Source organism: Balaenoptera borealis (assembly GCF_965194805.1).
Source record: "Balaenoptera borealis genome assembly, chromosome: 20".
NCBI classification, from domain to species: domain Eukaryota; kingdom Metazoa; phylum Chordata; class Mammalia; order Artiodactyla; family Balaenopteridae; genus Balaenoptera; species Balaenoptera borealis.
The window spans coordinates 22,998,050-23,013,591 of NC_138879.1; the positions used below are offsets into that span (position 1 = coordinate 22,998,050).

The 15,542-nt window shown below is 43.5% G+C and overlaps 1 protein-coding gene across 2 annotated transcripts in view; it reads left to right on the plus strand.

Moving 5' to 3' along the window:
* The first annotated feature begins 1,191 nt into the window (after positions 1-1,191).
* Positions 1,192-15,542, plus strand: part of LOC309618593 (leucine-rich repeat-containing protein 37A-like) — a 39,956-nt gene continuing 25,605 nt past the window's right edge. The window contains exons 1-8 of one of the 2 annotated variants that reach the window (XM_082372570.1): positions 1,192-1,968; positions 3,633-3,718; positions 5,175-5,302; positions 5,983-6,201; positions 6,956-7,468; positions 8,296-9,416; positions 9,531-9,736; positions 12,128-12,199. In XM_082372570.1, coding sequence (XP_082228696.1) covers positions 5,296-5,302; positions 5,983-6,201; positions 6,956-7,468; positions 8,296-9,416; positions 9,531-9,736; positions 12,128-12,199 — 2,138 coding nt within the window. In that variant the 5' untranslated portion in view covers positions 1,192-1,968; positions 3,633-3,718; positions 5,175-5,295. Of the gene's footprint in view, positions 1,969-3,632; positions 3,719-5,174; positions 6,202-6,927; positions 9,737-12,127; positions 12,200-15,542 lie in introns of both variants that reach the window. The other variant, XR_014238533.1, reaches the window with a different exon arrangement.

A 15,542-nucleotide genomic window follows, 5' to 3' on the forward strand; every position in this document is an offset into this window, starting at 1 on the left:
CATTTAAAAATTAGTCTTCATTTCTCCTTCCCAGCAGGCAGCTTCAGTTGGAGAAAGTAATTTCATTTTCTTACGTACTCATTCATTCACTCAGTCAACAGACCATCACTCCTCTATTATATGCCAAGATCTATGCTTGTTTCTGGTAGCAAGGAAAGAATAGTATACGGTTCCTTCAAGCACTTAAGGAGCTCATAAACTAGTGACGGAGGAAGATGCACAAACACATCAATAAAGAATTAACAATGCTTTGACTTTATTTGTATTATTTGAATTTTTATGACTATATTTCTATACTACACCCTGTTCAAAATGGAAATAGACATTTAAGAAAGAACTAGTGATGTAAAAAATCCACAGTAATATGTAAGTTTTTTAGAGAGCTAAGACTGGAAATATTTGCACTCTCAAAGAAGCTTGTTAGAGAGAGGAAACGGTAGCAGAAGAGTAGGATGCGGAGATCACCTTCCTCCCCACAGATACATCAGAAATACATCTACACGTGGAACTGCTCCTATAGAACACCCACTGAACGCTGGCAGAAGACCTCAGACCTCCCAAAAGGCAAGATACTCCCCACGTACCTGGGTAGGGCAAAAGAAAAAAGAAATAACAGAGACGAAAGAATAGGGACGGGACCTGCACCAGTGGGAGCTGTGAAGGAGGAGAGGTTTCCACACACTGGGAAGCCCCTTCGCAGGCGGAGACTGTGGGTGGCGGAGGGGGGAACCTTCGGAGCCGCGGAGGAGAGCGCAGCCGCAGGGGTGCGGAGGGCAAAGCGGAGAGATTCCCGCACAGAGGCTCGGCGCCGAGCAGCACTCACCAGCCCGAGAGGCTTGTCTGCTCACCCGCCAGGGTGGAAGGGGCTGGGAGCTGAGGCTCGGGCTTCAGAGGTCGGATTGCAGGGAGAGGGCTGGGGTTGGCGGTGTGAACACAGCCTGAAGGGGTTTGTGCACCACGGCTAACCGGGAGGGAGTCCGGGAAAAGGTCTGGAGCTGCCGAACAGGCAAAAGACTTTTTCTTGCCTCTTTGTTTCCTGGTGCGTGAGGAGAGAGGATTAGGAGCGCCGCTTTAAGGAGCTCCACAGACGGGCGCGAGCCGCGGCTATCAGCGCGGACCCCAGAGACGGGCATGGGACGCTAAGGCTGCTGCTGCAGCCACCAAGAAGCCTGTGTGCGAGCACAGGTCACTCTCCACTCCTCCCCTCCCGGGAGCCTGTGCAGCCCGCCACTGCCAGCCCGCCCAATCATTGTCTAAAGATTGAAATAAACTCTTGTGTAAATGTTCAGTCCTTTGCCTCCTACAGAAGGGCCTGAGCGGAAAAAGTAAATGTAGATCCCTAGAAAGGGGATTCCCATTGGTACTTGAGTTTTTTCCTGGAATCCATGGCACTTGGGCTTAGGGTTTTACGTCAGAGGCGGAACTGTTAGCGAATGGAGTGGAGGAGGCTCCACCATCCACCTGAGTGGGTGATGGTTGAGGAGAGGCCAGATCATCTGCACTACCACCAAGTCTATCTCACTGTATGAATCCAGCCCTTTACGCACAGGAGAGCAGGGTCTGTAGCAGTGTAGCCTCAGCTTGTCCATTTGAAAGCTGTGAGTAACATGAGATTTGTGCCACGTCCTTGGTTTGCATTTCCCATCGAGTATTTTAGGAACTTCCAGAACAGATCTGAGCAGTAAAAATGTGCCATGCCAGCGTATACCTACAACAGAGACATTCAGCAGTACCCCAGTGTTGTGCCTGCCCTTAATCACTAAGATAATGATCTAAGAATGACAGATGCATTTTTAGTTTTAAACATATAACCTAGAAATCAGTTATTCAGATAGGCATTTTAAATTCATCTGTTTTGGTTGGATTTAGGGTCATTATCATTCCTTATGAAAAGGAAGGGAACCCAGAAGCTTGCTATTCACAAGGCTATGACAGATGCATTCCAGAAACTGCTGATTGTGGTTTTAGGTAAGACCTTTTTGATTGTCCTTGAAGTGATTCAGTTTCAGTGAGCAAATAAACTTATTTGAAAAGTTGATTGGATGAAAATAATGGTTATCTAAAACATTACGTATTCTTTCATTCACCAGATGCTTTCACAGCAGCAGTCTTAAATTTGTTCTTTGTGGCATTTATGAGAAAAACGACAGCAACTATTATTGTCCCCGGTGTTTAGATGTAGAATGACTTGCCTCAGTTCATACAGAAAGTGTTTGATCCAGTTCTTCCTCAATTGCTTGCTTATCATACAGAATAGTGTAGTGATTCTAAGCCTTGGACACCTGTGTTTGAGTCCTAACTTTGTCTCTTAGAATTTTTTGTTGTTGTTGCAATTTTAGATTTTCCTAGCCGGAGACATTTGAAGGTATTTACTGTCTCTAAGCTGCAATTTCTTATTCCTATCTGCAAATAGGGTTAGTAATTCAGCTTATCACCTAATGGGGGATATTGTAAGAGTAAATGAGATGATGAATGTCAAAAGCTTAGAACTATGCCTGAAACATAGTAAGGAGACAAAATATATTGACTATTATTATTATCATTGTTGTTTTCTTGTTGAAGAGTTTATTAGATTATGTTTTTGGAATCCATTTAATTTCAGTTTTCATTTCTGATATATTGGGTGAATATGATTCTTATATAATAATCGGCTGCGTTTTTGTGAGCCTTGAAAGTGGTCATGCTACTGAATAGCATTGACTGTGTTCCCTATCGAGTTAGTTATACAGCGGTGAGAATGTGACAGGCTGTGCCCAAAGGAAACTTTATGATTAGTAGATTCCCGGAACAGAATTGCTCCGCTGCTTCACAGCCCTGCAGGCTTAGAGACTGAGAACTCCTAGCTAAGTTGTCAGAGACCTTATTTGCTTGTAAGAGTTGACCCTGGATTGGTCTTGGCCTTCCAGCCTGAGCAGTCCTTCCAGTGAAGTTTGACTTCCCTGGTCATCAGGCAGAATCTCCATCAGCTGTCAACTCTGGGTAACAACCTCTAAGAACCAAACTAAATGTCTGGGTTGTTTGTCCCTAATATGCAAAGGTATTCCTTATATGTACTCAAAACTCCCTAGACCAAAAAGCCTGGTGGCTCTAGCTTGCCTTGAGGAAAGCTGTATTGTCCAAAAGGTACATGGGCCAGTTTCTGCCAGTAGAGTGTTGAAATGCTCTCTCTCTCTCTGTCTCTGTCTCCAAAGCTTTGTTCATTGTATCTGGTAGAATTTTGGTCCCAAGGAGTAGGCACTTGCCTTGCTTCTAATATGAAGTATCTATTGTAGTCCAGTGGTACCTATCCCAGGTTTGAATTCACTTTGACCCCCACCTAATGCCTTCCTATTTAATTGTATTGTGATTGAACATTTTTGTTTCCACAGCTTTTACTTCCTATGTCATTATTCCTTAGTTCTTATTTCTAAGATCATAAAGGTTTTTGAACCAAAGTTGACACTTCTCATATATTTTTTCACAAATAATTATGATAAAAACTGAAGTGTCAGACGAGGGCACTTCTAGGAAAATGCTCTTATTTTCTGCTTTTAGAAATCAAAAGAATGTCTAAGTATTGGGTGCTACCATTGTATACAGGAAGTTTTAGAACAAGAAAACTTCTGAATTGATCCTTGTTAACTTTATTTCAGAAAGTGGTAAAATAGCTGTGGCATATAGACCCTGTGAAGAGGTCACAGATGCTAGAACTGAAGAGGAACAACAGGATTTAATTCAAGTATGTGGAGATAAAAACTCAAGGGGATACACAGCCAGTGTAGCCATAATTCAAAACAACCAGCAGGATTTGGAAGACTTTGGCATGTCTACTCAGCTCTGTCAACCTTCGGAAGATGTGAAACTCTGAAACTGCTTTTGAGGCAGGGAATTTCTAGGACTTCTCCAGGTCCCGAGCCTTGTCTCTGGCCCCTTATTTGAAGTTTGGAGAGCAGGATTGAGGGCCATCAGTGTACGTCTACAGTTGTGGACACAGGAGAAGACACAGGCCTTTTAGAACTCCCCTTAAATAGAATTGCAGGGATTTGGGAACAAAGTAACTATGGCCTTAAGTGTGATTATGCTACAGTGTTTAAAAACTATTCATGCCTTTCAAGTAAGGTATATTACCCAGATCTCAGCATCTCATATATATCTGGTGTTAAATATTTTGCGGAAGAACCTTTCTGTAAACCAATTATATGGATGCCTCGAATTAGGGATTAAGTTGTCAACGTAATTTCTAAAAGAAAACATTAATGTACTGCATATAGGATTTTTGTTAAAAAGGAGCAAAAAATGTGTTTCATGTCATTGAGAGCTTAATTTGGGGCTAGATTTCTGATTATTGAACTCACCCCAATGTTGCAAAGTTTGTTTTGAAGGGAAGAAAGTAGAGAAAGAAAAGGTGGTTATGTTCTGAAAAATGTAAAAATTTTGAAAGTGTTTCCTGTACAAAATAATTAATTTAATTCAATTTAATTCAGTCAAGGAAACTTCAAACGTTTCCATGTTTGGGCTTTAAGAAGTCTAGCTTCCTGTGAAATGTGAGAGGAAAGGATTCCTTATTGATACTACAGATTTCGGAAAGCTGATTATAACAACAGATCCATTCCTAAATGAGGCCAATCTTGGAATCAGTTCCATTTAGAAACCATTATGTGCTAGGCACTGGAAATAAGATGAAGCTCCTTCTCTCTTGGAGTTTAGGTGTTAAAGGTGTACCAGACAATTAAAAAGGACTAAAATTAAATAGATTATGAAAAGGACTGTGAAGAAAGTAAACTGGATGCTAGTTACAGTACTTCAAGAAAATTACTTACCATGCTGACTTTAACATTCTAAGTGTCTTCTCCATGTGTGCACACAGGGTAGACCTCTGCAAAGCGACACTGTAGTTTTTTCTGGATTAACGGCTCTGTTGAGACAAGGTGGGATGGGGGAAGTTTTCCCATGCTAATGTAAAGGGCCATACACTTGGTTTTAGACTCTCTTTCCCAGAATGAATTGCTCACCTGCCCCAAAGCCCTCCTACAGAAGTTCTGGAGTCATCACTGATTCAGTGGTAACCCCTAATAATAGAGTGGTGAATTAATAATGAGACGTGAATACTGAGAGTTTGGAGGAAATGGCAACATTTTAGAGTAACTGTAAGGTGTGTTCCCTTCCCGCCACCCTAACTGGTGCTCATTTTGCAGGTCAGCTACTTTTCTTGTCAGCCGTGTGGCCAAAGGGAGGAAGAATGCCTCTCAGACTTGAGCTTTGAGGAGGAAGTGTTCAGATTGCCAGAACTGGACTAGCACTTTTGAATTTCCCAGAATGTCAGGTCTTGTGGTTTCCTTGGGAAGCTCTGCATCCTTCCCAACCCCCCGCCACCCCTGGGCCGCTGGAGTTTGGGGCCACTCGGGTCTCCAGCTCAAATCCCGCCTCATTGTTTGGGGCCAGGGAGGGCAGGGAGGGCTTGGGAAGAGGGCCCGGCAGGAGGTAATTGTCGCCTTTGCAAGGGGAAGGATGGCTGGCGCCCTGGGGACTCTGGGAAAAAGGCCCACTCTGGTGGCGCGCATTGGATCTCCGCACGAACCTAATAACGGTGGCGGAACTAAACACGTCATAAATAACGGGTGGGACGTTAGGTGGGGGAGGGGCGCGCGGTTGCTAACGTGAGCCCTGGCGTCGGCTCTGGCACAGCGGTTCAGCACGGACTCAGGATGTAGCTCCGGCTCCTCAGTGGCCTGGGTCACTGCGCCTGGGAGCCGCCGCGTGTTATGTCCCGGCTGCGCCTTTGGTTGCCACGGCTCTTCCTCATGTGGCAACAACTGTGGCTTCTAGTCCAGGCATTTCAGCCTCCGGAGTGGGCCCTGGGCCCCGTCCAGGTGACCCCCAACCCCCCCGTGGCTGACCGAGGCTTGGTCTTCACAAGCCTCAGACCCCCCTCCCAAATTGCCCCATGCCCTTACACCCTGGCAGAAGCCGGGGGCTTTAATTAGTTGACGTCCTCGTCTCCAGTCCAGATGTTGGCCCCGCCTCATCAGGAGTTGACTGAGACTGAGGTTCCATACGCGGACACGGATTCAGTTGGGGAGCTGCCTACAGGGCCAGATCAGTTTGCTGTTCCACATCAGGATCTGAATAACAAGCAAACCCAACATCAAAAGCTCCCAGAGGAAGTTCCAGTGCTGGATTGGAATCAGAATCAGGCCTTGGTTCTGCCTTCTCGACACAAAAGTAAGACTAAAAACATAGGTCTAGATCAGGCTGAAGGTCACCAATCATTTGAAATACTTGTTCCACCTCTAGGTAGTAAGAGCTCAAAACCAGTGAAGTTTATTGTTTCACCCCCAAACCTGAAGAAAGATCTAGTTCAGCATCAACGTTTTGCCAAAGTTGTTGTTGGAACTATAGGCCAATTTGAAAAAAAAACTCAGGGTCTAGAACAACAGTTAGCAGGGTGATTATTCAGATCCCAGTATGGATGCCTTTTATCCTGAGGACAGCCTACCTACGGATTTTCTGGGGAGCCCAGATGAACCTCCAGAGCCCCCTGTGGAAGCTGAAATTTCTCCATCCCAGCAGGAGGCCCACACTCGTCATCCAGAGCGCACTGAGGAGGCTGAATCTTTACCCCAGCACGAGGCCCCTGCTCAGCATCCACAGACGCCTGAGGAGGTTGAATCTTTTTCACCCCAGGCAGAGGCCCGGGCTCAGCATCCAGAGCCCGCTGAAGAGGTAGAGCCACCTCCACTTCAGCAGGAGGCTCCATCTCAGCCTTCAGAGGCCCCTGAGGAACTAGAAACTTCAAGTCCCCAGGAGGCCCTAGCCCAGCCTTTGGAGACACTTAAGGAGGTTGTAGTTCAACCAGTAGCACATCATGGGGTAAATGAAACTCAGCAGTCAAACTTGTACAATGTCACTGTTAAACCTCTGGATCTGGCACTTACCATAACTCCACAGGTCACCAAAGAGGTTGAACCTTCTCCAGTCCAGCAGGAGACCCCATCTCAGCCTCCAGAGAGCCCTGAGGAGGTTGAACCTCCGCCAGTCCAGCAGCGGGCCCCATCTCAGCCTCCAGAGCTCCCTGAGGAGGTTGAACCTTCTCTACTCCATCAAGAGGCCCCAACTCAGACTCCAGGGTTCCCTACTGAGTATGTACTCCAAATTCCAGTGAGTGATGAGGTAGCATCTCTCCCTGGCGTTCAGCGTCACGCTCATTCAAACTTGCCCAGTGTGACACTTCAACCTCTGGATTTGGAACTTAGCATCACTCCAGAGCCCACTCCGGAAGCTGAATTTCCTACAGCTCAGCAGGAGGCCCTGGCTCCACCTCTTGAGCATCCTGAGGAGATAGAATCTTCTCCAACCCAACCAGAGACCTCAGCTAAGCCTCCAGAGCCTCCTGGAGAGGTTGAGCCTTCACGTGAGCGGGAGCAACCAGCTCCACTTTCTGCGCCTCCTGGGGAAGTTGAACCTTCTCCAACCCAACAGGAGACCACAGGTCAGCCTCCAGAGCCTCCTGTGGAAGCTGAGCCTTCTCCAAGTGAACAGGAACAACCGACTCAGCCTTCTGAGCCTACAGAGCCTCCTGAGGAGGTGAAGCCAGCAACCCAGCAGGAGACCCCAGCTCAGCTTTCAGAGTCTTTTGGAGAAGCTGAAAGTTCTGCAACCCAGGAGGAAGCCTCAGCTCAGTCTCCAGAGCCCCTTAATGAGGCAGAATCTTCTCCAACCCAGCAAGAGATCCCAGCTCTGTCTCTAGCGGAGACAGAACCTTCTGCAACCCTGCAGGAGCAACCAGCTCAGCCTCCAGAGCCTTCTTGAGGGGAGGTGGAACCTTCTGCAACTCAACAGGAACAGCCAGCTCAACCTCAAGAGCATCTTGAAATGACAGTTTCACCTCCAAGTCACCATCATGCTGAGCATTCAAACTTATCCAGTGTCGCTGTCAAACCTGCAGATGTGGAGCTTACCATAACAAAAGAACCCACGCCAGAAAGGTGGGACCTTCTCCAAATCAGCACAAGCCTTCAGCTCAGCCCTCAGTGCCCCTTACTAATGCAGAATTTTCTACAACCCAGCATGAGGCCCCCACGCTGCCTTCACAGCCACCTGAGGAGGTTGTACCTTTGCCAGTTCAACAGGAGGCTTCAGCCCAGTCTCCAGAAGCCGGTGAACAGAATAAACCTTCAGTACAAGAGGAGACCCCAGCTCAGTATCCAGAGCATCCTGGAGAAGAAGTTACACCTGCCACAACCCAGCAGGAGACTCCAGATCAGCATGCACAGGCTCCTGAGGTTGTACCTTCTCCACCTCAGCAGGAAGCCTCAGCTCAGCATCCACAGTCTCCTGGTGAGGCTGACTCCTCTTCAACCCAGTCTCCAGAGCTCTCTAATGTGACTGTAGTTTTCTCTCCAGAGCATCATGTGACAACAGTTTCTCCTGTAGGTCAGGATCAAGCTCAGCTTCTGCAGCGGCCCGATGTCACTGTTAAACCTGTGGATCTTGCACTTACCGTAACTCCAGCGTTCACTAATGAGGTTGAAACTTCCCCACCCCAACAAGAAAACTCGGCTCAGTCTACAGTGTCCCCTGAGCAGTTCGAACCTTTGTCAGTCCAGCAAGAGGTTTCAGATCAGCATCCAACCCCCACTGAAAATGTTGAACCTTTTCCAGTTCAGCAGGGAGCCCCAACTCAACCAACATACCCCGAGGTGACATTTCCAAATCCAGAGCAAGTTCAGGCTCAGCATCCAACCTTGACTGAGGTCACAATTCAACCTTTGGACCTTGAACAGACCATAAGGCCCGAACCCACTAAGGAGGATGAACCTTCTCCAACCATGCAGGAGACCTTAACCCAGCCTCCAGAACCACCTAAGGAGGTTTTTGTAGCTCAGCCTCCAGTATACCAGAACCCAATAGATCCAGCACCAGATCAGGATCACACTGAGCCTCCAACATCACCCAGTGTCAGAGTTCAACCTTTAGACCAGGGGCTTACCACAACTCCAGAACCTACTATGGAGGCGGAACATTCCACACCCCTGCCGGAGACTATAGTTCCTCCAACATACCCCGAGGTGACACTTCCAAATCCAGAGCAAGTTCAGGCTCAGCATCCAGCCTTGACTGAGGTCACAGTTCAACCTTTGGACCCGGAACTTACGTTAACTCTGGAATCCAATATGGAGGATGAACCTTCTCCAACTATGCAGCAGACCCAAGCTCAGCCTCCAGAGCTCATTAAGGCAGTTGCAGCTCAGTCTCCATTGTATCCCGAGGTGACAGTTCCAGCACCAGATCAGGATCATGCTGAGCATCCAACCTCACGCAGTATCACAGTTAAACCTTTGGACCTGGAGCTTACCACAACTCCAGAACCTACTACAGAGTCTGACCATTCTACAGCCCTGCAGCAGACTACAGCTCCCCCTCCAGAACACCCTCAGGTGACACTTGCACAGCCAAACCTGACTCAAGTCACAGTTCCACCTGTGGACCTGGGAGTTAACATATCTCAGCAACCAAGGCCATCTGAGACAGTCCTTTTTCCTTCCACTCAGTATTCAGTATCCCCTGGTCTTCCTGGTGTAAAATATACCCCAGAAAAGAAGCAGCCAGAACAGAATGCCACCACAAACATCAGCATATGTGAGCTCTGTACCTGCAAAAATGAGACACTGTCGTGTGTTGGTCTCAGCCCAAAGCAGAAGCTCCACAGAGTGCCTGAGCCAGAGCCTAACGCCTACAACGGCACCTTCACCATCATGTAAGAATCGCCTTTCCTCATTTGTTCTCTGCATCCTGCCTGACATGGCAGCCTTTCTTCAGGTCTTCCTGGGTCCTCCTTATCTCCCCAATCCACATTGACTGACTTTCTGTTTCCACCTTTTGTTTGTCAATGATTCCTTATCTTCATTCTCCTTCTTACTATTTTTCCCTCTCCTCCAGTCTTTTACTTTTAATTGCCCTTATGTTTTCCTTCTCCATTTTTTACCCCATTATTTAATTCCTTAACATCTACGCTTCTCCCATCTTTACTCCATCCTCTTTACAGCAACAGGTCCCTCTCCCCATCTCATTGGTGGTAATACAACAAAGTGGTTAAGAGTAGAGATTCCGGAGCCAGACTACCTGGGTTTGAACCCAGGTCTGTCATTTATTAGCTTTATGACTCAATTTCCTCATCTGTAAAATGGGGATTATGGTAGTCATCCTCTCATAGGATGACTCCTATGACTCCTAAATCTCCCCATGACTCCAATCTCATTGGGAGATTTAGATGAGTTAATATAGGTAAAGGTCTTCCATCAGTGCCTAGCATATATTTTAGTGTTAGCTATTATTATTATTCAATCCCTCAGTTATATCTAGAACTCATCTTTGTCCCCTGGCTTTCTATATGTAGCACCCATTTTGTGCCCAACTCAGGGCTAAGTACTGTGGGAGCCCCAGAAGTGTATGGCATTGTCTCCAGAACATGACAATGACAAGTGGGAAGAAAGGGGATATGCCTTAAAAGGGAGGTAATATATAATTAAGTGTTAAGAGAAACACAGATAGGTGCTGTAATTCACCAGAACCTGTAATCACAGGGGTGTGGAGGTCACGGAAGGCTGCATGGATAGGCTAAATCTTTAGCTGGGACTTAAAGATTGGCTGTGATTTGTCAGAAGAATAATAGGCAGTACAGTCTAGGCAAAGGTGTGACTGCAGGGATGATCAGAATTTAATAGATTAGTCTGGCTGTAAAGAATTGGGTTAGGCAACAATGAAAGATAGGATTATGAAAAACCTTGGCTATCGGCAATGGGGGTTTGAAAGTTACGCTGTAAGATGTGGGGAGCCACTGCAAGTTTTCAAGCAAGAGAGACAAATGATTAAAACAAGAGGCTTATTTTAGATTTCATATGTAGAGCGATCTAGAGACGAAAGCTTGATTCAGGGAGACCAAATAGAACGCTTTAGCAAAATCTAAGAGTAAAGTGAGAAGGGGCCAAATTAGAGTGGTTGTGATGGAAGTAGAAAGAAAATCCCGAGAGTACTACAGAGGAGAAACTGACAAGATGTGGTAATTGACTAGAGTTGGGGGATTGTAGTACAGGAAAGAGACAAATCACATGTGTTGATGGGCAGAATGATGGTGGTATAACAGGTGGAAATCCAGCAGTTGAGAAGCAGAGTCAGTTTTGAGGGAGATGAGTTCAGTCTTAGGCATCTTTTATTGGTGAGCATAAAGCAACCAGAAGGCTCTGTTTGAGTGGAAATGTCCCTCAGGCAGATGGGCAGACAGGTATCCGTTATGACGTATTTCTGACTCGCGTGAAAAATGTGCATATAAACTGAACAGTTACATTGTTGCTGAGGGAAGAGGACAAAGCTAAAGCTAAAAGATTCAAAGTCATCCACTGAGTTAGTGGTTCAAACTGAACCTCAGGCATTTGACAGCTTCTCTTAAACATGTCTAATTCATGGATACATTCTCACTGTTTAAAAATAGAAATGTCACAGAAGTATATAGGATAAAATGTGAAAATTCCACCCCACCTTCCCTACCACCAATAAGGTAACTCCTGTTACTGTTTTGATGTGTGTCCTTCCTTCCGAGCTCTTTCCTTTGCATTTTGTTCCCCTAATGAGGTAATAACTTTACTCCTTGCTCAGTAACTTGTACTTTTCCCTATGCAATATGCTTAAGAGATATTTTCATATTAGTCCCTCTGATTTCTAATTGCCCGTATCCTTCTAACACCTGGACAGATTCTGAGGGCACTGAGCCAAAGCTTTGGTGTTGCCTAGCATAGGATTTCTTTATATTCATTTGCTGATATTGAGAAGTGTTTGCCATTTTTCTCATTGATTTGTAGGAGTCATTTTAGACACATAAGTGATTTTGGAAAAAAAGTAATTGGCATTATGTATCCAAGAAATTGGACAGATAGGAAGTTCAGGTTCTGAGGAGATGCCTCATTGCTTGTGCCAGTGGCCTCACAGTATGTTTTTATTAATTGTGCACACTGGGAAGCTGAGAAGCTGTGGGAATTAGAAAGCTGGTCTTTTCTGCATTTGAATATTCCCCACACGGTGGCCATGATTCTTTTCCTTATTCTCTACATTCTTTTCCTACCTATTCAAGGATATGAACTGTGTTTCTTCACAGAAATTTCCAAGGAAACTCTATTTCTTACATTGCTGAAAGTATATGGAAGGCATACCGCTGGGCTGAGAAGCTGTGAGTATACTCTCCCCAAATATGAATACAAAAAGTTAACTGCATTGTAAGGTCCTTCTCGGTCCAGAATTTTGAGGTCAATGCCTGTGAGAAAAGGTATTTCCCCTTCCATATCCCAAAGCAGCCTAATGATTGAAATTCTGTGTTTATTTTAAAAATCAAATTTGGCAGGACCTCTTTAAAATCAGTAAGAGCCAATTTAAACTTATTTTCCATTATACAAGTAATACATGATTATATTCTCAATAGATAATAATGAAATAACAGGTATAGTGAAAACCCTCCTTGTGCCCTAATCCCCCACCCACTACTTTGAGTTTAGTATTAATCATTCCAGACTCTTTTCCATACGTTTGAGTACATACATATTTACAGATAGCAAAATAGGTTTGTGTGTTTTTCTTATGTTTTTTTTACGTAAGTAACATCCTGCAACTTGATTCCTTCATTTCATGGTATGTCTTAGATTTCTTTCCTTCCCAGTACATAGAGGGTTACCCCATTCATTTAAGCTCCTGCATAATATTCCATAGTATGAATGTATCACAGTTTAATAATGCCCCTATTGAAGGATGTTTAGATTATGTCCAGTTTTCTTGTTACTTGCATTGCTGCAATGAATATCCTTGTACCTGCATTCTTGTGAGCCTGGTCATTTATTTCTATAGAATAGTTATCTAGAAATGGGATTGTTGGGGTGAAGACTATTTAGATATAAACTTTTAATTGCCCTCAAAGAAGTTGTGGCAGCTTATACTCCAGTCATCCTGCTGTGATGACATTCATTTCCCCACACCCTTCCGCCACCGGATAGTCTCCCTTTTTTTTTTTTTTTTTTTTTTTGCTAATCTGCCGGGTGAATAAAAGGGGTCCCACCTGAATTTGAATTTTTCTTATTACCTGTGAACTTAAATATCTTTATATGTTTACTGAACATTTGTATTTCATCTCTGAATTGTCTGTCCTTTGCCCATTTTTCTGTTACTATTTTTTTTATTGATTTGTAGAAAAAGTCAGTTTAGATACATAAGTGATTTTGGAAAAAAGCATTCAAAGTAATTTTTCATGACAGTCTGTGGTCATATCCTTAGTTCAACTTGAATAGACAAGTCATAAATGACTTCTGAATTAATAATAAAAGACATAACAGTCAATCTAAAAACAGGTGTTATGACCACCCTTAAAGAGATGCCCCCTTAGTCTGATATCTTATTGGTAAGGAAAAAAATGCTAGAAGCAGGCAATTTGTTTTAATTTACAGATTTCCTGAATAGTATATGTAGATTATATTGCCCGTGATAGTATCTAACTTGGAGATTTTATTTCCCAAACTTGTAAGAAAAATGAAAGTCATTTGGCACAAGAAATAGATAATTTCCTCTGGGAGTTGAGGGGGGTGGTAGACTGAGGGACAGAGGTAAGAGAAAAAGTTTGAATTGTGTGCTACATATTTTTGGAATTTTGAGATGTGAATATATATGACATATTTTTTAAAAATAAATTGAAATTAAAAAATTAATTTTTAAAAAGCATGTGCTTGGGAGGCGATACACTATAACATGAGTCTGGTAAGGTTTGAAGATTTCTAAGTCAGCTTGAGGTTTATACCTTATAAGCAGAGGTTCCTAACTTGAGGTCAGTGGTTCCCCAAAGCAGAATTTCTTAACCTCCTGCTCCCCCGTGTATACCTCCTGCTCCCCCGTGTATACCTCTTTGGCAAGCTGCAGAAGCTTATGTTCTTGGGATAATGTTTTAAAATGTATAATAAGTCAAACTATATAGAAAAACAAAGGAAACCAACTATATTGAAATCGTTTTCAGAATATTTTTAAAATTAGTGAAATAGTAATAAATATGCTTCTCTTAACACGTTAAATAACAAGATACAGTGGTAGGTCTAATAAATATTATAACTCCAGGGTAGTGATGAGAATAAATGATATTTCGAGGTATCTGCAGCATATACGTGATATGAAATGACCTGTGATTTCTACTGGGGACCAAATTAACTATACTGCTGATCTACTGTGGTTTGTTGCCTACATTCATAATGGAAGGAAGTGCTGATTTTAGTTAGAGATTTGTGAAAACTGAGATGTAATTTTATTTCCCATCCAAGTTTGGCACTCTGGATTCAGTCCTCTCTATTCACAGACCTCTGCCCTGAAAGGGTGATCCACAAGTCGAAATTGCATGCACACTTTTGCGTGTGTTCAAGAAAGTGCAGTTTTTTAGGGAAAAGAACCATTGCTTTTATGAAATTCTCAAAGGATTCTTGTCTCAAAACATTGAGTCACAAATGTAGGGGAGAAGAAAGACATTTCTTTTCCTGTACTTATCCTCATGAGTGACGATAAATGGATGATTTGTTTTAAGTAAAAGTATCTGATAGTTGATAACTTGTCACTTTCTGAATTCATTCAATAAATATTTTTTGAGTATCTACTATATGCCAGGAACTGTTTTACATGCTAGGGTTTCTGGCCCAAGAATGAAACAGCCCAAGTATCCCAGTTCTCAGGGGGTTTACAAATATTTAAAAATAAGTATATAAGTATAATAAATAGATAGCTATAATTTCAAGCATTGCTAAGTACTTTGGAGAGAAAGAAAGCAGGGGAAGGAGAGTAAATCAGTTCCAGAAAGGCCTCTTGTTTGCATTATATATATAGTTAAATCAATCAAACAAACCAACCCTGAGCCCTCTCAATTTCCTAGAAGTTACAGAGGTGGAGAGAAGGATAATTGTCAATAATACAGAATCAAGAATGAATGTGAAATTCAGAAGATTGCCTTAGACCAGAACCCTGGTCAGAAGTTAGACATGGATCTTTCTTAAATGTTACTTCATGCCTGGTGTTGATATTTTCATGGTGTGAGAAAGTTTTAGATCTGGCTTTAACTCTGATTCCCCATAGTTTTAAAATTTTTTCTTCAGTCAAAATGAATATTTGGAGTTCTACAGATTAATGTATTTTATTCCAGTTATTCAGTTATTGCTTATTTGAAGCTCCTTTTTGGGTAATTTTTTGGTGACTGACTCATTCTCAGTCTAAACTTTACTTCTAGGCTGAATATACCGTTGTTATTTTTTAAATTGCTACTATCCTGTCATCCAAACAACTTCACAGAAAGAAAGCCCATTAATTTGAAATACATACTGTTTGGTTACCCCCTGTCCTACCATGATATTCAATCTCTAACCAGTCTGATATGGGCATCAGCCAATCAGAGAAGACAGTGCCATAAAGAGTTGAGGATCAGCCCCATCTCTTTGCTGTACTTACTGAATCCTTGTCAACGTTCAAAGTTATAATTAGTATATATGAGTTCCACTTTTGTG